The sequence below is a fragment of the Leishmania braziliensis genome, chromosome 31, assembly GCF_000002845.2.
Source record: "Leishmania braziliensis MHOM/BR/75/M2904 complete genome, chromosome 31".
Taxonomy (NCBI): domain Eukaryota; phylum Euglenozoa; class Kinetoplastea; order Trypanosomatida; family Trypanosomatidae; genus Leishmania; species Leishmania braziliensis.
Genome location: NC_009323.2, coordinates 1,232,418 through 1,255,946, shown reverse-complemented (window position 1 = coordinate 1,255,946; position 23,529 = coordinate 1,232,418). Strand labels below are relative to the sequence as shown.

The following is a 23,529-nucleotide window of genomic DNA, read 5'->3' as shown; positions in this document are numbered from 1 at the left end:
ACTAGAAGGGCGAAGAAGTAATAATGAGCGCGCAGAGCGTATTGAACAGCGAGTGGTGTTCACTACTGGCGCTTCTGCGCGCCTCTCTCCGCTCCCCTCCCCTTTTTTGCCTCGCTGTCTCTGATGTGCATTTTTTTGTTAGGACGTCTCGCTGCTGCTCGTGAGGCAGCGAGGCCGCCTATTATCCGCGCGTTCGCTCAGGTCTTCTCTTCTTTCTTTTTCCTTGGCCGGTGCGTGTTCTGTCCTCGTGCAGGCGAACAATACAAACAAAACCTCACAAGCGCCGCTGTGGGGTTTGGGGTTTTACGGTTGCCGTCATGCGTCAACTTGGTTGCTGAGGAGGTGCGAAGCGAGCGAAAAAGGGACAGAACAACCGAAGCATGTATCGCTCGCGTTGGGGGCCCTCGCATGCTACGGTTGGGAATGGAGTCTGCACAGGACCTTCATTTACTTCTAGAAAAATTGTAGTATCTGGATAAGAACGCGTACATTTACCTCGCCATAGTGGAAGGCCTATACAAGCGCAAAATGCTCACCAGTTGTTTCTTTGTTTTCAGCTTGCTCTTATTTTGTGTTCTGTCTTACTCCCCCCCCCATTCCATCTTCCCAGCTGTGTCTCACCCTCTCTCTATCCGTATTGGCATTGATGTATCCATTCAAGCAAGAAATGCGAGCCAATCCGTGTATTGAGAGAGAGGGTACGCACTTACAATGTACCCAGGAAGAAGCAGCTCTGCCTTCTTTGTTGTTTGTTTGTTTCTCGTTTCCCTCTCTATTTTTGTTCATCCATTGCCATGCCCGGTGGTGTCCCCTTCGTTGTTGTTATGTTGTCTTGGTATGGCACATGTGTCTCTCTCCCCCCTCTCTTCTTCTTCTTTGCATTTACATTCCTTCTCTCGATGCTGTCGTTTTTTATTTTGTCTTCTTGACCTTTTTCCCGTTGCCTTGGCGTCGTTTGCGCTTTCATTCGTGCGTTCCCCCTGCTCCCCCTCCCCCCCATTCATCCCTCGCGTGTTTCTCCCGCTCTTTCGATGACTTTGTCTCTCCTCTATCTACCCAAGTAGTTTCATTTTTCTTCCTACTCTCCTCAGACTCTCTGGCGATGGCTCTCTGAACTTCGCCCTCACTGCCTCCACTGTGCGAATACCCACTCAACTTCCCCCCTCACCCCCCCTTTCGATTTCGTTTTCGTTTTTTGATAGTTTGGCCCTCCTTCCTGTTTGCATCATGTGCGTGCCCGTCTCCCTCCCTCCCTCCCTCCCCCTCCCTCCCTCTCTCTGTGTCCTCCCGCCCGCCCCCCTCTCTTTTTTACTCTCGTTTTATTGCCACATTTGTACAGACATAGTGAAGTTTTCTTTTCCCTCGCCTTCTCTTACATACAAAATGTCTACGTTGGAGTGGCACCCCCCCCCCTTCGACACAGCGGGATTCAATAAATGTGCAGCGTGTCGCTCCTAGTACTCTCCTCACCCCGCGTCTGTGCCGATGTCTGTCTGTCTGTGTGTGGGTGTGGGAGGGAGGTGTGTGTCTCAATGTGCGCTTTTTGTTTTCGGCTCGTGCTCCACTTAGAGATCCTGCGGACTTCTGCCCATGTCGAGTGGTGCCGGGCTCGATAGCACAACATGCTGGAGCACATTAGGGGGAGGGGCTAATTTGATGAGCGACTATGTGTCGCGCTACGGATAAAGGTAGGGTGCACGCTTTGTGAGCAGAATTCGGCCTTGGCAATTCCTTCCTATGTGAAAGACGAGGACAGTGATAAAAAGGGTGTGCCGTGAGCAGGGATCGTGCTGCTGCCGCTGACCGACCGCTTCACCGCTTCCCCCCCCCCCTCACCGTGTGAGTGGAGCATCTCCAGGTACGCATGGATTCTATGCGAACCTCCTCCTTAATGGTTCCTCCCCGCCTTTTCCCTTTCCCTTTACCTTTTGGATGTTATTGCATTGGTAAAAGCCCCCGTGGGCGCGCCTATGTGCGTCTTTAAGGAACTCTCTTCTCTCTTCTCTCTCTTTGCCTGTGTGTTCTGCCGTGCTGTGTCCCTGTGTGCTTTGCTGGCTGGGCATTGAGGCCGCTCCAGGAAGTGACCACCCGTACGTTAGCACAACGAGGGGAAAAGAACGTTGGGAGCTTCTCCATTGTCATGCATGGGTGCTTGTCTGAGGATCACACAAAATGGAAGGAAAAAAAACATACAAGTCATAGCGGTGATGTGATCGCCATCTTGGGAGTGGACGAATGAAGACAGCCGCGTCCTATCTGTGGCCTCGGCGCGACGTCGCTTGGACTCTTTAGAGCTTCTTGCCACTCCAGCCGAAAGCACATTGTCTTGTGGATGTGACCTCAGTAGGCAGTGATGTAGCTGTCCGCGCTCTCTTCGTCCCTCGCCGGTTTTCCGTGGCTCAACGGTCCTTTTATTTATGTGGAGAGGCCGAAATGAATCTGTGCGGACTAGCATTGGTGATGCGCGTGAAAGTGATGGCAGGCCAGTACCACACGCCGAGCGAAACAGTGATCTCTCCATTTCCTCAGCCGCTACTCTTTCTTTGCATCCCCGTTGGTGTTGTTGCTGTTTTTCACTCTGCATCGAAACCTCGCCCTCCGTGTCTCATGTGGTTGCCACTCTCTCGTTCTCTCTTTGGACTGTCACCGAACCGTGCGCGTGTCGCCCAGCGTACACGGGGGGAGGGCGGCCACCAAGAACGCTTACCCTTATGGAAAGACACAGGCCCCTTCTTCAGAGTACGGCTTCCACGTATACCAAGGAGCCACACTACTGCCTCTGAGCGCCCGCCCTCGACCAATAACAAGGCGGAGGAGCCTATTCCCCAGTGCTCGTCTCGCAAACTTTCTTCGGTTTGTCCTGTGCTTGTTTGGGGCGCTGTGTATGGATCCGAATCGTCAACACATTTCTGTTTGGGAGTGCATACAGCGCATACGTGAGCTTCTCCTGTACGCAGCACTTCACCACTTCCGCGTGCGCGCAAGTGCCTCTCTTGTTCTCTCTCCTTTGTTTCATTGTGCTTTCTAGCTCTCGCTCTACACCTCGCAGTTGTGGTAGTGCGTCGAGCGTGTCGAGGGGGACCACATCTCCGTCGTTTGACCTCCTCTCCTTCTCTGCTGCATGCCTGCATGCCACACACACTGTGCGCGCCTCTTGTAAGTACACGTGTGTCGTCTTTGTTGTGCCGCTTTACGTAAGACTTGTCTTTGTTCTCTCGATCTCTCTTTCCTTTGGTTATTGAGGCTGACGCTTTCCTGAGTCCTTCCCCCCTCCCTCCTGCCTTGTTCCCCCCTTCCCTCCTCCCCCCTTCTTTTTTTTCTTCCCTCGACTCGTCTCTCCCCTTTCAGCTGCGACAGGGTGGGCGAATGGCAGAGGATGCGAACTACCGGTACCCCCTCCTATTACAATAAAAGACTCCTCCTCTTCGGTTCGTGCTTCGCGGCATCCCCTTCACTTCTTTTTGTTTTCTAGTGAATGCAGTCGTCCACCGCGGCGGATGCCAAGCCGTCGCGCGCACCACCGGTGTACCCCGTCTTCTTCATCCCAAATGGCGTGGGCACGCCGACCTCTGACCTTAGCGGTACCGGCATTGGCCACCCAGACGAGCCTGTTGAGCTGAGCGCTCGGCTCGCGCTCAAACGTGGGCAGGTCTACCTAAACCTTACGTGCCGGACCCGTGAGGCGACTTCATCGAAGCATTCTGCGTCTCCCCCGGCGGCTCAGGATCGTTGCACCAGCGCAACGAACACACCGCTTGCACCTTCGCGATGCACCTCCACGCGAAGCCCGTTGTGGCTATTCGACCGCACGCCTAGTAGAGTCTCGTCACACCAGAAAGAGAGCCTCGCTCCCTCATTCAAGAGTCAGCACAGACATGCAGGCGCGGCATCGACGCCGTCGACGGGTGCCCCCCACCTCCAGCCAGAGCAGCACTACACTATTGCGCTGACGGACATCTCGCCCTTTGCAGCACAGAGGCGGCTCTCAGCGGAGCTGCGCGCACGGCTGCATCTCACTCTTGTGGACCGAGGCGCGACCACCTACCCGTCCCACGTCACCTCGCGTGCAAGGAGCCTGAGCCCAGCCACCTGCGATTTCCCTGAGACATCGGCTGCGCCGGCGCCACATTACTATCCTCTGCCGAGCCGAAGCCCTCCTGCCATGTTCACCCGCTCACAAGACAACAGCATATCTGCTCATCAGGTGCCCAGCACAGGTACTTTAAGTACAAGATCGGCCTACGGTCAGTACCTGGAGGTGACGGAGCCATGGCGCTCAAACGAGCGGTCCCTGCTATCACTGCAGCCCATTGGGCCGAGCGAAGCTATGAGCTGTTCGGGATCGAGCTCCTGCTTTGGCGAAGATGGCGCGATAAGGGTGCATAACTCTATGTGCGATCGCACATCGCAGGTCTGGCGCGCAACCGGAAGTCGGCTGCTCACACCGCTCGTCGAAAAATCATCTGCAATTCCGACGCTCCCTGCTGTACCCCTCGACAGCCTCAGCTTAGGCGCCTTGACCCCTCTGCAGACGTACCCTATGAACTCAGAGTTTTCCTCCATGAACGTTCTTTCTGAGTACGAGGAGCTGCTTAGTGTCGCTTTTTTTGGTGTCACGGAGACGGCCAGCATCCAAGACTGTGCCTTCTCCTCCGAAGATGTGCTGATGGACAAGAAGAGTAAGGTATTCGGTCATGGTAAGCAGTCTAAAACTCAGCTCAGCCTTTTTTCGCCACTGAAGAAGTATCTACAGCGGACGCAGAGCGCGAGAATCGTCTCTACCCCCTCCGACACGCTCACCGATGCTCTCCGGGGCCCAGTTACTCCACTGCAGCTGCCACGCAGAAACATTTCACGCCTCTGGAAAAGCAACCGCGTTGCTCGGTCACCTGCTCTCGCCTCCAGCACTCATGCGGACTCGAAAAAGGTGCTGGCTCTGCCTTTCATTCCAAACCGAGGTCAGACGTTTTGTCTCCGCTTCCTCAACGAGTCTGACATGCGTGATTTCTTGAGTTGCTACGTAGGCATGCAGGCGTACATTGAGAAAATGCAAGGGAAGAAGAAGGCGGACGGACGTGACGATGGGGATAGACAATCGCGCACATCTCAGCTGGCTGGAAATGACGAAGAGGATTTGAGCAGTGGCGAGCACGATGCGGAGCAGAACAAGCGTCTCACGAGCTCTCTCGGATCCCCGCCCACCGCAACCTACGAGCACCCGCACCCCTGCAATGCAAAGGCCTTGGGCACAAGGAGTGGCTCTCTCTCCACCGAGAATATCTCGGATTATCTCCTGAGCAAGAGCCGATCAGCAGTCTCGGAGGGTATTGATGGTGGACACCACCACCACAGTAAGCGCAGCACTTCGGGTGATGCTCGATTGACTCCAGTGCGAACTATCTTCGGTTGCCGTGGTTGGCAGGATTACGTGCGGTACAGAGTGGACCCTCGCTACGGTGTCACCTATGCTACTGTGCCGCTGTTTCTGTGGCACTCATTTCTTCCTCTCGCCTCCTCGGTGCTTTACACGTGCCAGCGAGGCTTCCTCATCGTGGAGCGTCTGCGGGCACCGAGCTCGCCTGACCAAAGCAAGGATGGCAGCAGCAGCAGCAGCAGCAGCAGCAGCATCACCGTTGCGGAATTCGACACTCCAGCGGTGGCCTCAAAGCAGCTACTGAATAGCCGATTGCGTCGGTTGCTCACTCCAATCCGCGCCGCACAGGAGATAGCTCCAGCAATGACACAGTCGCGACGGCGTCAGGCCTTGCTGAGTCTTAAAGACATCGCCGAGCTGCTTCCGACATCTTTGGTTCCGGTGGCCGCCTTGGAGACGTCCGCGTCCACACCTTCGACCAGATCGAGCTGGGATGGCGTGAAGGGCTCACACCCCTCTGCCGACAACGCAGCGTGTCAGCCGACAGATGAACACGTTACCACCTTCAAGGACGTCTTTCTGTGCTTATCCGAGTCCCACCTACTCTTCCTGAACTCGTTTGGGCACCTATGGCTCCACTTCAGCTTCGACGAGGTCGCCCTGATCACCCATTCCGCCGCAACCGACTCGTTCCCCACGCACCCCTTTGTTCGCTTCCGCCTCAAGGCCAACGACTGGTTCGAAGCACCTATATCTGTGCTGACGTTTACACTGCTTCCAGAAGTACCCCAAGATGTGCGAGTTGTACGGGCTCCCTCCCCACCGCGCCAATCAGAAACCGAGCCAGTGGTGCAGCGGGGTTCTGTCCGACCGAAGTCGTCTCTGTCGGTAAGCGCGTGCGGGTCAACGCCCTGGTTCAATGACTACCCTCCAGGCACACCTGCCGCCGTGGCAGAGATCTGTGAAGTCCTCCTGGAAGATAAAAAGAAAGAGCAGCTTCTGCACTCTCAGAAAGCTCTGCTCGACATCTTCGAAACGGTCTGCCCACGGCCGCTAGAGCGGTGCACCTTCACGGAATTGATGAGCAGCGAAAACAGCACAGCACTCCGCAAACGGTTCTGGCAGCTGATCTCACGCGCTTCGGGCAGAGTTTCCGGCTCTCCTCTGGTGGAAAAGTCCTCCATGGCGTACGCTGACGCTTCCCTGCGGATGGCACAGCAGTGCAGCATAGCCCCAATTCTCTGTGTGAGGGTGGATGCAGGAAACATCAGCATTTCGGATTCTGAACTGAAGCAGTCGAGTGGTGTCCTCCTCACACCCACGCGGCTTCCACTTGCGTCACCGAGCTCTTCTAGTACACATCAGGAACGGGATTCACAGCAATGCTCATTGTCAGCATACACGGCGCTGTACAGATCCCAAGCGAACCCCTTTGTGAGGGTGATCCTTCGCTGGGGCCCCGACGATCCTGGCATCGTGCTGCAGGATGCGGGTCACGACATGGACTTGTCACTCGAGCAGGCGACCCGCACCATGCCCCTGCTGGCGTGCAAGGAGGGAGTGTCCCAGGGCTACAGAGGGTTTTTGCAAGATAGCCCGCCGCAGAGTCTCTACCCAGTTTGCTCCAGTTCAGCCTTAGGTGAAGCAAAGGAAAATAGGGGAGATGGGTGTGCCGTGGACAGCAAGAGCGGTGACGCAGACGGCATGTATGCTCCAATCGCACCCAAGAAGCGGCGTACCAGCATTGTTCACCGCGCTGCTGTGAAGAAGCAGTAGTGGCAGCTTTATTGCGTCATTTTACAGCAGCGATGTGCGTCCCTCTGTGGTGATCTCAGAACGTGAAGTATGCAGGACGGTCTCTCTTTCCTTATCAGTAACTGGCAGCTTTTCTTTGGTGGCTGCCACTGTATACCACCGCTTTCCCCGCTGATCTTTCGTGTCTCGCTCCGGTAGGACGTGAATAAGCGGCATGGCGGCCTTCTAACCACTCTCGCCGGGGTCCCACCGCCACTACCTACGGAAGCGCCTCCCTCTTCTCGCTGTTTGGCATATCCATGCGAAGAGGGGAGTACCCTCTGTGCAGCGGAGAAGTGCGCCTGCTGTTCTGCTGTCGTGTGTGGACGTTGTGTACGGTCTCCTCTTTCTCACGCCATGTGGGTTCTGCCCTCTCCTCTGCGACTGCGCCTGCTCAAGAGGTCGTCAGCCGTTGCCTTGTGTGATGTATTCGCTTTATATGGGCCTTTTTTTCTGTGTGTGCGTCTTCCCTTTTTTGCCGCGGCGCACTGACGACCAACATGGCGTCGAATGGGCTAAAGGGCCGCACCCCCCCCTCTCGGAAGAGCATCGCCATTTTTCTTTCTATTCGCCCCCCCCGCCTCTCCCTCTCCGCGTTTGGGGGGCGACGGGGCTGATAGCCGGTGCATTCTTAATGAGCCTAATGAGCCGCCTCGAGTGAAGAACATGCCAGAGCTGCTTACGACTGAGCAACCAGGCCCTGACTACGCTTCGTGCTTGGCACTCAGCAAGGGCAAGACACCAAAGCATCTGACTGATCGACTCCACCCCCCCCCACACACACACACACCAGGAACAGGGTCGGTGGTCAAGCTTGCAGCCGGACGAGGTAGGAGAGAACGCCTAACAAGGTGCGGTGCTCTGTTTCGGCACGCATCCGAGTTGAGGGGGAACCACGCCACATGGACTCCTCTACTTATTCTTGAGGGTGCGTGAAGCCGCTGAGGGGACACGCGCAGGCCCCACCCACCAGCGAGGGGTTTGTCACCGGGTGTGGATGTTATTGGGTTTTGTAACACCCCGGAAGTTGTTTACGACAACTCCACGGCATGGACAGGCTTCTGGAATTCCACGAGCTCTGCGGAGATTTCTCGGCTCCCCATTCCCCGTTGACGGCGCACCGTGTAAAGTCGTCGCCTGTTCCTGCGATGGACTGCACCAAGGAAAACGAGTGGCACAGTCTCCCACAGCCAAGAAAAGCCGGCCGAAGCCGGGGGTGTTCGCCTCAGCGAATTCTCGACAACTCCACTTCCCCCAAAGGAGTCAGGTCTCCCTCGTTAACAGGTTCAGCGAGGACCGATCAGAAGAACGATCGCCACACAAGCAGAAGTGAGACGCACCTCCCCTCCCCCCACCCCCTTAGTTGCGCCTGCCATTCGTTAACCAGCACTCTTGCCTAGAAGGAGCGAAGGTCAATGATGCAGACAGGATGGATTGGGGGTGAGGCATAGAGATCTTCGGCAGCCACCTCTACCGCGGCCGTATTGGCTATCTCGTTGCAGTGAGTCCCTGCGCGTGTGCATACAAAAACTGAAGGTGAACTCCCCATCCGTTGTTCACCAAGAAAAGTGGGCAGGAGCAGATTTCGTTCTCAACTGCAGGAGTTTGGCGCAACGGGCATGCGCTCAGTGCAGCCAGAAGGGATCAGCCACCAGCCACGTGAAGAAGCAACCACCCTTCTCTCGGCACGGTTTCCGCAATGAGAAGGGCGTGTTTCTGAAGACCTCTGCGCATAGCAATGCTCTCTGCCCTGTGGCCACTAGCTAGAGGGTCACAGTCCTCGGTAAGAGTTCGTCGGGTAGTCGTGCTAAAAGGGTTGGGCAGCAGGATAGCAGCGGTGGCTGAACAGTGTCCGTTGACACTAGCACTGCCGTCCGAGGCTGTGGCGTAGGATGCTCTAGGGAGGCCATGGATGCGACACGTTTTACGGTCACACAGCCGTCTTCTGTCCCACTGTGTGAATGGCCTAAAGGCAAATCAATGTCAATACACACGTCATGCGCAATGCGCAGCGCCGGGGCGTGCGGGGGCATCGGCGAAAGCCCATTCCCAATAAGCAGCCTGGTAATAAAACCACCCACCCCCACCCCGCTCGCCAGCAAGAACAGGGCTTGGACGGTGGGGGCTCTGGTGGTGGCCAACCGACCCACTCAGTTTCCGCAAACCTGGATAGCTCGTAAAGCATGACTCCTCTCCGCAATACTTCGATGCGAAAGGGCATGGAGCGGGATTCCAACAGCACCGACCCCTCATTGCAAGTAGAGGGAAGACCAGTGACAGGCAGGCGAAGACGAGCGTGCTGGTGAGTCCGCTTGGGTTTGGCCGTGTCGCTCATTTTCCTCCATCCAGCCGCAGAGCTATACGTCAGCTTAGGCGTCGCCATGGCCGGAGACAAATTGCCTCATATCGCGTGGCGAGGGTGAAAACGGGCGGTCTGTAATACGGCACAACCGCAGCCCTTTTCTTACTTTTTGCGCGTGCGTCCCATTGGCGTTGTATTTTGACTCGAGTGCCCAACAGTTGAGGACCAAAAAGCTTGGCGCTCTTGTTGCCACTGAACAGTGAAGCAGCGACCCCGTGCCCTCCTCCGAGCCGAAGCGAGTCGGACACTTTGTCTTTGCCCGTGCGGCTCGGTGGTGTGCGAAACAGGGCTTCCCCTTTGTGCAGATTTATCCGCATGCCGCTGTCTTTCGGCCCCGCTGCCACTTTTCCAAGGACCGCGTTGCCGATCCTTACGTCAGCATTCCACCCACGACATGGAATAGTGATGGCCAGGTCGTCTGCGTACATGCCGAACTGCGCGTCAGGAAATCAGGCCACCAACAACTCTGGGAGAGGAGTGGCTTGCAGGGAACACAGTTGTGGTGCAAGAACGGCGCCTTGGGGCCACCAGCCATTAGGCCCTACTGTTTGACTAATGGGTTTCCAAGCTTTGCTTGCGCATAGCGGTGTGCAAGGAAGTTTCGGAGCCAGTGCTTCAAGCGGGTGCAGGGGAAACTCTGTGGTCTCTTCGCGAGAATCGGGGAATCCATAGTGTCGAAGGCTTTTCTGAAATCCACCACGGTTAGTAACGCCTGCATTACTCAGTGGGGCACTTGCTGCTCCCTGCCCGGGCGCTTGCCGATCATCACGTGGCAATGGATATTTCTATGTATCTCGACCGTGCACGTGATCCTGGAGAGCACCATTTTCGTGGCGTAGCCACGCTCATGCGCATGTTGGCATAGATGGGGCTGCCGCACACGCAATAAGCGCACGAATGCCATGCGCTCCATAAGTTTGGAGACGCAAGAGGTGGGACTAATCTGCCGGTGCGACGAAGGTTGCTCTGGTGGCGTCCCAGGTTTTGGTGGTGGTACAACGTGCGCATTCTTCCGCTGTTGGGGAACAAGGTGGGCGATCCGCATCCAGTTAATGGGGGTTAAAATTCGCGCTTTGGCCTTATGGGAAGGTGGTGCAGCGCCTCGTTGAGGATGCCATCCGGTCCTGCTGCCCTGCTTTCTTCGAGACGAGCCAGGGCTCCCTCGGGCTCTTTGCCCGAGGGCAGGCGGTCTGTTCCCTTTCGCCTCTTTGTCTTCATCCAATTCGCCGTCACGCCATACCCCAGCGGGACGGAAAGAAAAGAGCGAGCGCACGTGCTTGGCGCATCTTCGGCGGAAAAAAGGAAAGAGGGTGGTGGTGAAGTCGGTGGCCCTTGTGCGTCGGCAGAGCGAGCGGAAAGGAAGGATTATGATGGGAGGACTTGGATGCGGGCGCCTCTGGAATGGGGGAAGGCATTGGCCCCAGTGAAATCATGGCCCGGAAAGGGAAAAATAGTGGGCGGTGGGGATGAAAATGTCAGGGGCTGGGGGATTGGCGGGGCGGTGAAATAGGGTTTGCGCAAACAAGCTGTGCCTGCAACTAATGGGATATTCAGGGCGTCCATCAGCGGCGGACGGCGCCTGATGGACAGGGGGGAAAGTTTGTGCAACGTGTACCGTTCGCAGCACCGACCATGGAATAGAGTAGCCGGGATCGGCCTTTGATATCCGTCGATGCCAGGTCTCCTTGAGGGCTTGCCTGATGACGTGATTTTCCTCATGCTGGCGTAATTGGTGTGTGCGTGAGGTGTGGCTGTTTGGGTTCGCATAGGAAGCTGATTGTGCAGCAGCAACTTGCCTGTCCGCGGCATCCATCTCGGTTGACCACCGCATAACCCCATGAGTTCGACAGCCATGCCGACAACTGCTCTTGATAGCGCGCAGGGAGGGGGGGCAGAGTTGAACAACGCATTGTGCTCGTCCAGAGTGGCTTTTCCCAACGGTCTCGCAGCTTTTCGTGCTTTAGCTCCGAAATGACCTCAATTTGCCCCTTTCCGGCTGTAAAACACCCTCGGGAATGTGGGGGCTGACGGGGTTAGTAGGGCTCCACAAACCAGAGTGATAGCAGAAGTGGGGAACTTGTGCTTGCTATCCGCTGTGCGGTTGGTGCGCCGGCTTGCCACCCCGACGCCCCGGGGCCACACCAAGTCCAGTGCACTTTCCGTGCCGCCCTGGAAATATGCAGGCGTACCCAACGTGTCCTCCAGCAGGAAGCCTGCAATACTCAGGGCTGCAAGCTGGTCGGCAGTGTCTGGCTGTTCTGCGGGGCGCAGCCGGGATGGGGGGAGGGGGGGACGATTGAAATTCCCACCGAGCAACGAACAAAAGCCTCTCAAGGTGCCCGCGAAGCTGTGAGGGCTCGCCGTGGCCGGGGCTTTGGGGGGCATGCAAAATGCCTCCGGTACCTAGCGCGAGGTCGCGGTAGACCATCTCGGCGATAGTCCCTTCGACGGGCGAGTCTCCACCCCGCGGCTTCCTTTGGACCCTTCGGGGTTGCGCGTCTTCTTTCTGGTGTGCAAATATTGCCGTGCCGCCGCCCCGGTTTGTGCAGACGCTGAAAAAGGTTGTGTGCCCGGGCGCCTTCCAGGTGTTGGAAGGACTTGGCGAGAGCTTCGCCTCCTGAAGGAGGTAACGATCCGCTTCAGCTGCAGGTAGTGCAGGCTGTTTAGCATTGCTCAGGCCGTTCGCGTTCGCCTGTACAATCGTGAGAGGTTCAGGGTTGGGTTCCAAGCCTCTATACCGAAGTAACAATATTCCCAACCAGAGAGCCGCAGTTACCTGCCAAACTCCGCGCTCGAGGGAAGCGCTCGCGACGTTGCCGCACCCCATGAAAGAGGCGCTCAATCCAGTAGGTCTCGCTCTGTGCGCGTCGGCGCTTAGCTTCCTCTGTAAAGGAGTACTGGTTTTCAGCACCGCGAAGAGGTGGCCTACATTCATTAGGGCGCATCAAGGTCATAGAACCACGTAGAGTTCCCCACCGCAGTTCACGATACAATGACGCAGTCAGAGGCACACGTGGGCAACACTCACTCCCTCGAGCCAATCGGGTGCTCCTCGACCTTCACAAGTGCTTGCACATGCCGGTTAGCTCACGTTTCTTCCATTTCGTCAATGAGTTTATTCTCTGCCTTACAAGACGAATGCAACACTGCTCTAACCGCCCTGTCACAGGCCCACCGCGTGGTGCCAAGCAGCGGCAGGCGCGGCGTTACACCAATGGCGTCGCAGTCATCGGAGCATGGCCGCTGCCTCAAGCACTACCTACCCCCAACTCCACACGTCGCCCCACAGCCGCAACCATCATGCGGGTCGCCACCTGGTGCGTCCCTCGGGGTGGCTCAGGCACCCCGCACCCGTAGGCACGCAGGGCCTGGCGGGATGCACTCCGGTCCCACGGATACTCTGCCGATCACGTGGGTGGCGCGCGCGTTTGCTGTCGCAAGGTGCTCCGACACAGCGCCATCCCTGACCTGACGGCCGGCATCCGCAGCGATGCATCACGCTGACCTCCCTACGCTGTGGGCACTTGAGCCTTTCGCCACCAGAAGTAGTTCGGCACTGGCAGGGATGGAGGGGTGCTATGTGGGCTTCCCACACAGAATGGTGTGCTGAGCCCTAATGATACGGCGCGCTAAGGTGTTCCCCCTCGTGAGGGTGTCTCAAATGTGTCAAGAGCCCAAACAGAAATTCACGTGGTGGAGGCTTTTGGCGGTGATATTTGCATTTGCCTTCCACACCTCTGCCCTCATGGGAGACGGATTTGGTGCTCTGGTCCACTACGCACCTCGGCTCCTTCCCTGTCTTTTGCCTTCCACTACTCTATCTCTCTCTCTGTTTTGCGTACTTTATCTCCTCTACTTCGCTGCAGCTGATGAGCTGTGGTGATTGCTTCACTTTACATAGCGTGCGAAGCTGTCGATTGTGTTAAACGATACCTGCGTCGTTGTGAGTGCTGGACTAGAGTATATACATATATATATATATATATATATATATATATATGCATGTTCGATTGATTTAGTCTTACCAAAATGTCAGCTGAGCAGCCTGGAGAGACGACAGGGTTGACAGTGGCTTTTGCGGGCCCGTCAGTCGCCAACTACCATGCCGCTTCCACTCCGGCCTACGTCACAGTTGCCGAGGAGCGCACAATTGATGAGGCGCTGTCCGCCGTAGAGGCCCGTCGCGAGTCGGAGAAGAAGGTTCTCCTGGGCGCTCTCATCTTCTGTTTCGTTTTTATGCTCGTCGAGTTCACCAGCGGTGTGATGGCCCACTCGCTGGCCCTGCTCACGGATGCCATCCACTTGCTGGCCGATGTGGGTTCCTATGCACTGAGCATTGGCGCCCTCGTCGCAGCGGGTCGTGCGGCGTGCGGCCGCTACAGCTACGGCTGGCACCGGGCTGAGGTGATTGGCACCCTCATCTCCGTCTTTTCGATCTGGGCCTTGGTGACCTGGATTGTTATTGAAGCAGGATACCGCACCTACGATATATACATGTGCAGCCGCGTCCCGGCTCAAGTTTCCGCTGGCGTTAGGAGCGTTCGCGACTGCCAAGCAGTTGACTCTCGTCTCATGATCGTCGTTGGTGTGCTTGGCATGGTGGTGAATGTCGTATGTGCCTCCATCCTCTACTTTGGCGGCTCTCACGGCCACAGCCACTTCGGCTCCTCGCACGGGCACAGCCACGACGGGAGTGGGGAGCACAACCAGGACCACATTCACGAAGACGATCATGACCATGGACACGATCACAACCACGACCACGACCACGACCACGACCACGGACATGCAACGCAAAGCGGTGGCAGCATTGGCAGCCACAAGGGGTTTGCTGTGCACGCTGCTATCCTGCATGCGATGGGTGACTGCGTCCAGTCCATTGGTGTCATTCTCGCCGGTATTGTCATCTACCTGTGTAACCTTGCCTACTACGGCAAGCACACATACGAGCACTCCCTCTTCAACCTTGCTGACCCCTTCTGCTCTGTCATGTTCGCTGTCATCACGCTGAATATGACCAAGGCCCTCCTGATGGACCTGTTCGGAATTCTGATGGAGAGCACACCAGCGAGCGTCGACTACAGCGCTCTGGACGCGGCGCTGCGGCAGATCGACGGCGTAGTCGATGTGCATGACTTACACGTCTGGTCCCTGTCGGCCGAGTATGTCTCCCTCTCGGTGCACTTAGTGGCAGACGATTCCGCCGACGCTCTGCACAAGGCGCAGCACATCTGCAGTGCACACTTTGGCATTCGTCACACCACCATTCAGGTCGACCCGGTGGCCATCGGCGCCGCCGGATGCGCCAGCGCCTGCGCCTCGCCGACTGTGCATGATGAGGTGTCGAGCCACTACATGTGAGATGGGAATTGTTTTTTTCCCTCAGTCCCCTGAGGTGTAGCAAACTCAAGACACCTCTCTTTTTGCTTTTCTCTTTCTTCTTGCTACCAACACTGAGTTGTGTGTCCCTCACCGCGTAACGTGGTGTGCGCGTATGTGTGTGTGTGTACCTCTATGAATAGTGCATCCATTTCTTGCTTGCGCTGTTGTTGCTGTATTGAAAGTTGAAGACAAACGTGGGCTGAGGCGGACGTATAAGTTGCTGGAGCGAGACACGCGGGGTACGTCATAGCCAAACAGGCAACAGCAGCAACAGGAAAGAGGGAGAAGACGGCAGTGAAGTGTGATAGGGATGGACGTGAGGGTGAGGTGTGCCGAGACGAAATGACGGAAGACAGATGTGCGCCTTTACACGTTTTTTTTTTTTGCTTGTTGTGCCTGCAGTTTTGTTGTTGTTGTTGCATCGTCCCCGTGTGTACGTCAGACGGCCCCGACAAGCTGAAGGCATAATGGTTGGCAGCCGTCCGCTAAGTCGCCCCCTCTTGCGCTGCTTCAGAGTTGCTGCCCGCGTGCTTCTTGTCTCTGTCACGCGCTGGTGACTCAGCACACACCACTAACGCTCTGTTTTTCATTTCTCTCTGCCATCTGAGGAGCGCATTTTTTGACGTTTTTTATTGCCTTCCGTCCGTTGTGTGCCCCCTTCTCACGCCTACCCGCTTGACTTCTCTCTCCCTTCACGTCTACCCCTCGGGGCTTTCTCTTCAACGATCAAACACTAACCACCTTCTCTTGTCCTCCGCTATACCCTGCGTCTCCCCACTTACCCAGCTGATGGACGGTGTCGGCGGCACCAGCTCTCATTTCTCTGGCACGTACAGAGGTAGAACTGGCAGAGAAGCTGAAGGGCTGCAAAGAAGCCTAGGAGAAACAGAAATGCCTCTGTTGTTGTTGGTGGTGGTGGTGGGGTTCAAACTGTTGTGTCTGCGTGATTTGACGTGCCTGTGCCCGGGTATGTTGGCGCTTTCATTTGCGTTGGGTCTCCTCAACACACGGGGATAGCCTCGTGTGCTTCCCGGTGCCTAACCCACGTTCTCATAGTGAGTCAGGTCTGTAAGGGATTCAGGCGTGCACGCAGGCTGGCGCACAGAAGCAAAACGTGTGTTCTGCAAGTGTAAGTACCGATGCCTTTCACTTATTATTCCGATGCTCGCATGTAGAACCCCAGGGCAGCTCTTCAACGGGGCCTTTTTATTCTTTCCTTCTCAGGTTGGCGGCGCACATACCTTTTTTTTGCTTTCGCTCTGATTCAGGAATCCCCCCCCGCGCCCGGCCCCGTGTCACGCCCTCTTCATTCGTCTCTCGCTATGTCAGCGCTTGTAGCACACAACAGGCGCGGACATCCACCGGTGTTGTGCGTACTATTGCGCGTTAGGCAGGGGGCGTGTGTCGTGCAGCGGAGGCCCCCTGTCACGGCGGCAGTCCCTGCCGTGCGGGCCCTTTTCGTCTTACTTTCCCCTCCCCCTCCCTCCCCCCCTTCGTTTTTATACGATGGTGGGGAGCGAAAGGGGAAGAGAGGCCGCACGTCGTTGCGCAGAGTATTCGCTATGGCTGCTGCCTCTGCATTCTGCGACGTGCGCATTCCCCACGTACGGGTGTGGGTGTCCTGCTACACATGTACGATCGGGCCGAAACGGCAGAGGCGGCGCTGTAATCGATGCTTTAGGTATTCCTGCGGCAAAACAAAGCAAAGAAAAAAACGAGAGAGGTGTTCAGAGACCCGGTCAAAGACTCCGTGCGTGTGTGTCACTGACGCCTGCCGCTGACGCCCACAAGATGTCTATATTCTGACACATGGGGGGTAGGGCAGGTCTAACACATTTCTAGTACGGCCATGCACACAGTTTACTTTATCTTCTGCGTGCTGCACGCCACTCGATACCATAATGAGTTAGGGGTGTCTCCTCAATTTAATAGGCTCGCTTTTTCATCACTTTAGTGTGTGTAAGTGTGTGTGCGTGTGTGTGTGCTCACTGTAATTCACTTCGTTGTGTGTGCCCTGTGCTCTTCCCTGTTGTGCGTAGCTGCACTTCCCATGCGGCGTAGAATGCAGAATGAACGGGGGAGGCAAGAGCGTCCTCGTAGATTGATAAAGAGTTATAATGTCTCTGTCAGTGGCCCCCAGTCTATACACACTGTGTGTGTGTGTGTGTGTGGACGTATCCGCACATGTTGTTCGGCTCTATGCCGTACGCCTGTGAGTAGGTGCGATGGGGGCCCTTACGGAAGTATTTCTCTTAGTTCGTGGGACAACCCCGCGTGCGCACTTCCTTTACTGACATCCTATTTTCTTTCCTGTCTCGTTTATTCTCTCGACCGTTGCGTGGGTGCGTGTGTCGGTCCCGTCACTGGGATAAGTAAAACGATAAGTGGCCATCCTGTGCGTTGGATGGGAATCTGCCTCACGAGATGGGATCACAATCGCGTCGGCCTTGTCCAGTGAAGCCGTGCCAACCTCACCTTGAGGGTACACGCATCTCTCAGAGTCTCTCGAAGTATATGCCCCGGTGCTCTCTCCCGGGGCCTCCAGAGTTTGTCTTTGTAATCGCGCAGGTGTGGCGTACACATCTGCGAGCGATGCCTACTCCGCCATCCACTACTTTGGCGGTGTCCCGGCCACCTTCTGTCGCCCTCCCCTCTCCCACTGCAGATTGCTTTCTGTTTGTTGGGGGGAGGGGAGGGGGGGCAACAACTGTACTAAGGACCGCCAACAAAGCCGCCATCACTTAAGAGCCGCGAACGCTGACGGGGGCCCTCTGGTCGCTCGTGTATCGTGTCCTCTCTGCCCATGTGCTCTACAACGGATGAAGGTAGCCCACTGACCACACATCCCCTCTTCCTCCTTCGCCCTTTCCCTATCCCCGTCTGTCTGTCTCGCTGTTTTGTGTTTCCTGTCTCCATTCGCTGTTGCGCGGTTTTTCTTCTCTTGTCACGACTGTTACGCCACGACACAGCGGCACACCTCTGGCCGTTGTCGCGGTGTCGTGGCCTCCTTTGTGAGCGTGCCATCCCTTCCTATTTGTTGGTTTCCCTCCCTCTCTCCCTCCCTCCCTCGCTTCGCTTTGCTTGAGCACCATCGTTGCCCATAGTAATTCCTTTCGTCCAAAGCGTCACCCTCCCTCCCTTCCCCTTTAACGGCGAAAGGAGAAAGGAAAACAGCTGTCATAGGAGGCCTGCTCGCCAGAGCAGCACTAAACCATTGCTCCAGCGATCCAGCTGCTCACCACCGCCCGCGCCCTGCATTCTGAAAAGCGGTGCACTGCAAGAGGGAGAAACGATAGACTGCGTTGCTCGCATTCTTTTGGTTTCTCTCGGGCAGCTGCTGCTGAAGACGCGTGTCCAGTATAGCGTATCATCGCCCTGTAGTACCACTTCCAGCCGATTCCTTTGCTTTGTCCACCCGACGCTACTGCATTCGTCTTTCGTGGTTCGTTTGCCAAAGGCCTCGCTCTACACCTGCCCGCGCGTGTGCCTCCACATTGATTTCTCACCGCCTCCGCCGCAGCTCGGCCCCACCGCTGTTGCCCCCTAACCGAAGTCATTTTCGTTATGCCCTGTGCTGCGCGCCTTTGACAGACATTATCGTGCGGCGCATTCGCTGTTTCGACACTCTCGCTTTCGGTGGGTGCGTTTTGCTTGCTGTGCTGTGACTCTTTGTGTATTTCATCCCTGCCGTCGCCACGTGTCAGCCATCCTATTTCTTGCAGAGAGGGTGGAAGGGCCAGCAGGGGAACGGATCAGTCGGCAAACAAAAGAAGCCACGAAAGACTGCAGAGTTCCGCTGTGTGGCGCCATTGTTGTACGTGTCTCACTCAGCATCTTCACTTTTTTTGCGTTCTTGGACCCGAGGCCACTCTCGTTTGCACATCAGCCACCGTGCGGCATCGTTGCTCCTTCTTTCCTCGCTTCTCTTTTTCTTTGCTTCCTCGACACCAAAGCACGTAAGCTACAGGCATCGAAGAATATCATCCGAAGACACCCACACACACACACACACACAGAAACTACCGGACGAACAGGGAGTTTGCTTCTCTTCGTGCACCCCTCACCAACTCTCTTCTTCCCTCGTCTCCTTGGTTTCGCTCGTCCGGTGTCGTTGTTGTTTTCCTCCCCTTCCCGCCTTAGAGGCGTTTTGTAGTGCGCCTGCAGACCTGTTCGCCTTTCTGGCTCCCCATCATTCGACTCGTTTCGTGTTTTTCCCCACTTCCTGTGCGCTCCCCCATTCAAGGGTGGAGAGGTGTATGCGTGGGTATACGCACATTACCTTCTCGTCGTGCCTATACGCTCTCCTGCGTCAAGCCTTGATCACAAGAGTTGCCTCGTGTCTGTATCGGAAAGAGAAGCAGGTGTGTCTTGTTCCTCCTCTGCACTGCAGTGATCGCGTGCAGACCGCAACATGCTTACCTGTGTTGTGCGCAGATCTGTTATTCTCTCCTGCCTGAGTTGAAGCTGCTTCTCTGTGCCGCGGGAGATCTTGCGGGTTGTGGGACATCGATCAGGCCCTGCAGCTGGAAGCCAGCGTTTTTCTCAGCCTCGTTTTTTTTTTGTAGTGAGCGTATCGGTGTGCACGCTTTCTTTGAAGGCTCGAGGATTGTTCTCCTTGGTCACGCTCCCGGTGTACCCCTGTGTCAGTCGGAGCTCGTTTCGGCGCTACGTGCCTACGGCGCTTACAGCACGCCTCACAATTGGGTCACCTCGTCTTGCGTCGGCCCTCCCCACGCCCTCTTTCTCATTTCGTGTGCGGCGCATCTTTGGCACCGCTCTCGCTGTGGTGCTCTCTTTATTTTTTTTTTTTTTGGAGGGTTGTCGTTGTCGCCTCTCCCTTCTCTATCCGTTCTTTCTATTCCCCATTTTGTTCGCTCGCTCGCTCTGTGTATAGTCGTTGGTGCGATGCAGTTCTCCTCTCACTCGTCGTCCACAACGTCTTTGCAGGATGCGCTCTGCGGTAGTGCTTTTCCCATGCGCTCCATGATGGGGCCGTACACTATGAGCGACGAAGGTGCCACGCATCCTCCTGCCATGATGGGCGCCGCAGTCGGGTCTGTGACAGCACCTTCAGCGTTTGCGTCCAGTTTCTACGGCGATGGCAGCTGCGCACACTCCTATCAGTCTGCGACCAGCTTGCGCGAGGGCTCAGGTCGTGGAACTAGCTGGCCTCAAGGCACGTCTTCGGCAGCGAAGCTTTACCAATGTGCAGGGAGTACCAGCGCCGGCGGCTTCTCTCGTATCGCCCTCTACGACTACCCGACCGCCACACAGAGGGCTGTCTACGATGACTCAATTGCAGCTGTGACTTTCACCGAGTCACATGTCGGACCTGCTCGCCGTACCAACTCTACCGCAACCTCCGGTACCGCCTTGAGCGATTGCCACCTCTCCCGAAAGGATGGTGGAGGGTTCACTCTGGCATCGGCGCGCACTTTCGTCAAGTCCTACGACAGCTTTGGCGACCGTAGCAAGAACTCGCTCCCTAGTCTCCACGACAGCCTGACGGTCGCAACGAGTGCTATGTCCTGCTCTGTACGGGAATCCGTCCACCCTCACTACTACCTGGACACCACGTTTCAGAGGAGCGAATGCGATCACAGTCGTGTCACGCGCAGCGAGGACGCAGCGATTGTACTGAGCGCACCTCAGCGCCGACTCTCTGACTCAACACATTTGACATCGTACGGCGCCGCCTCGTGCCTATCTGTTGAGAGCAACTTTAGTATGACTCGGCGACCTGTTGGTTCAGGGAGAAGTACCACCAGCCTACAGCCACCGCACACGCCACCGCATCATCAGCTACCAGAATTCTCGACTTCTCAGAATGGCAACCATCTGGCACCGTGCTGGCGAGGCGGCATCGAGGGCGACTCGTATGACATTCTAGTGAACGCCTCCTCCGCGTCGGAGTCATTTGAAAATGGGCTTGGGCCCACCGGTTGCCCCCCTTTCTACGGCATCGACACGGTAGCGGGAGAGGACAACAAGTCAGGACGAAGCTGCTCAGCAGTAGTTAGCAGGGACGATATGACGCCCACGACCACAGCTCCATGGAGAAATGGAATCCGCCACCTCTGTAGTGTTCGACTAAGACCGGCACCTGAAAGACGAGACACCTCGGGCACAAGGAGACCGGCATCCGCGTCGTCACCAAACAGTACAGCCACGTCGACTGCATCAAGACGGTTCTCTCTCTTGCCCAAGGCGATGAGTAATGCGTTCACCGAGTCAAAGGAAACCACCTTCAGTCGCGGCTCTGTCGACACGTCAAGGCCATTCATCTGTCACCCACCGCAGTCGGCGCCCCGCAAGCCGCGCCGAAAGGATCCACGAAAGGCAAACCACTCCCGATCTACCAGTATCGCAGCTCCACCCTCTGAGGAGGATGTAGCCCCATCGTCCGCATCCTCCTCTCTTCCTGTGACACCAATGACGAGCACAAAGGTGTGCAAGGAAAATACGACCGCCACATTATTCACCGAGGCACCACACGCAACGCTCACAATGGAGGGCGTGGGCGGTGGTCGCGCCTCCGTCCGCTCTCAGTCGCCGGAGCCGCTTCGGCAGCAGTGGGACGCCGCCAATGCATCCAACGCCACAATGTCGACCTTCACAGTCACTCCGCCCTCCCGCCTCGAGCGACACCCACGACCACTTTTGCTACGACGTTACGTGGAGCGCCAGTTGAAACCCTTGAGCGCCAAGGAGATGCAGATGGCGACGGTGCCATTCTCGCCCCATCAAGTTGTGGCACCGAGTTGCAACACAACCAACGACCCTGCAGCGCAAGCATCACTGAAGATTGCTGTTCCGCCGCTGTCGCCACAACACGGCCAAACCACAGTGCTTGACACGGCGCAGGTGTGGAGTCCCAGTGCAACGGCAAGCAGCTCTACGAGCTTCAGCGTGACTCCCGAAAAGTTCATCACGGTGACAAGCGGTGCTACCGCTCGGAGGATGCAGCAGAGGCTAGCCGGATTTGCCGCCTTTCATCTGTCCTCCGGGGTCGAGGGACCGGGCGTTGCCACAGAGAACCCCAACGAGAAGTCGTTGCGTAGCCTCGGTGGGCGAAGCGGTATGGAGTTGCGGCTGTTGGGAGAGTCGAGTAACGGCATCATGAGTCGGTCGTGCCCCTCGGTGGACAACTCAGCAGACGAGGGCACGAACGCCTTCTTGATACAGCGCAGCTCCTCGTGGTCTGTGCACTCAGCAAGGAGCACCACAGACACTGGAGAAGTCACCAGCGCCGCACGCAAGAAGCGCCAAGCGGAGCGTATGCTGCCCATCGCACTTGAGCTCGAAGAAGAATATGTGACGATGCACCCACAGTTGTCCAAGCAGTGCCTTCTGAAGATGCCTTCTCTCAACAAGGAAAATTGTGTGAATGAGGCGTGAGAGAAAACGCCACGCGTTTCACCTCTGCGACTGATGTGCGTGCCGTAGCGCTTCATGAGCTTCTTTTTCGTTTCCGCTCTTTTATGACTCACGCTCTACAAAATTTGCTGGTTTTCTGTGCGCTGTGGCCCGCCAACTTCTCTATCGGTGTTCGCATCTTCAACTCTTCACGGCGTTGTGCAGGATGGCCAAGCGAAGCGCCCCTTTGTTTTGTTTTAGTTTCGTATTTTGTCTGATGTGCCTATGCTTTAATGCGAACTGACTGCCCCCCCCCGCCTGCGCTACCTATCGGAGTAGTGTAGGGGAGAGAGCAGGCCTTACTCCTCCCCCTCTCTCCCACGATCATCCTTATTTTTTTCCCTCGCGGTTTACAAGAAGGCAGCTGGCTGCGACTGTAGAGGCGGTCTCTCTCGTTTTCTCTTTTCTGTGCACTGCCATAGGAAGATGAGTCTTTGCTGAAAGGGAAAAGGCGTGGGGGCAAACAGGTACGCCTTCGCTGGCCTTTCGTATAGATACGTCGCCATCCTTGCGTGCGTTCTTCGCTATATTTCTAGTGCTGCGCCGTAACAGCTTTTTTTCTTTCCCGACGTGGATTACCCCGCTTGCATCGCACAGCAGCTGCTGGCACGCACTGCCACCCCTCTGTGCGCATGCGACACGAAAGTGGAGACTGGCCTACGCCCTTGCTCGCTGTTGGCGTGTTTTTCCTGGTTTCCAGCGCAGGTTCGTTTTGAATTCAGTGTTGTGTGCTGTCCTCTTTCATTCTGGCAGCCTGCACTCTGCAATATTGGCCGACGGCCTCCGCAAGCGCCGCCATCAGTGGAAGCTGGAGTAGCGTTTCTGCACCTACGCTTGCTTGCTGGTTACGTTGGCGCCGCTGTCGTCCCACCCTGGTGCTGGCAAAGCTCTCATGGGCAACGTGAGTCACGCTCAATTCTTGATTAGGGATTCGCGGCGCCGTTGCCGACCATCACGTTACACTGTGGCAGGAACGCAAGGGGCAACTCGGAGTCCTGGAAGCAACGAAGACAAAATGGGAGCTGAAGCATTGGATGTTTCTGCAACGACTCTTGCGCGCTTTGTGTGCCTTGGGTTTTTTGTGCTGCTCTAGTGCTTTCTCGATGAGCGCATCACGTGTGCCGCTCGAGAATGTCTTGCGCGGAGGTTTTCATGTTATTCGCGACTCCGCACTTTGTCGGCGCTTGCAGTCATCCTGTAA

General features: G+C 56.4%; 3 protein-coding genes across 3 annotated transcripts; all 3 read left to right on the top strand.

Moving 5' to 3' along the window:
• Nucleotides 1–3,475: 3,475 nt before the first annotated feature.
• On the top strand, nucleotides 3,476–7,150 carry LBRM_31_2690 (hypothetical protein, unknown function; the record flags this gene model as incomplete). Its single annotated transcript, XM_001567211.2, has 1 exon — nucleotides 3,476–7,150. The coding sequence occupies one exon, from the start codon at nucleotides 3,476–3,478 to the stop codon at nucleotides 7,148–7,150; it is 3,675 nt and encodes a 1,224-aa protein (XP_001567261.2).
• Nucleotides 7,151–13,559: 6,409 nt separating this feature from the next.
• On the top strand, nucleotides 13,560–14,891 carry LBRM_31_2680 (zinc transporter-like protein; the record flags this gene model as incomplete). The annotated part of the gene is made up of 1 exon (XM_001567210.1): nucleotides 13,560–14,891. The coding sequence occupies one exon, from the start codon at nucleotides 13,560–13,562 to the stop codon at nucleotides 14,889–14,891; it is 1,332 nt and encodes a 443-aa protein (XP_001567260.1).
• A 4,926-nt stretch (nucleotides 14,892–19,817) lies between these two features.
• On the top strand, nucleotides 19,818–22,310 carry LBRM_31_2670 (hypothetical protein, unknown function; the record flags this gene model as incomplete). Its single annotated transcript, XM_001567209.1, has 1 exon — nucleotides 19,818–22,310. The coding sequence occupies one exon, from the start codon at nucleotides 19,818–19,820 to the stop codon at nucleotides 22,308–22,310; it is 2,493 nt and encodes an 830-aa protein (XP_001567259.1).
• Between the last annotated feature and the right edge of the window lie 1,219 nt (nucleotides 22,311–23,529).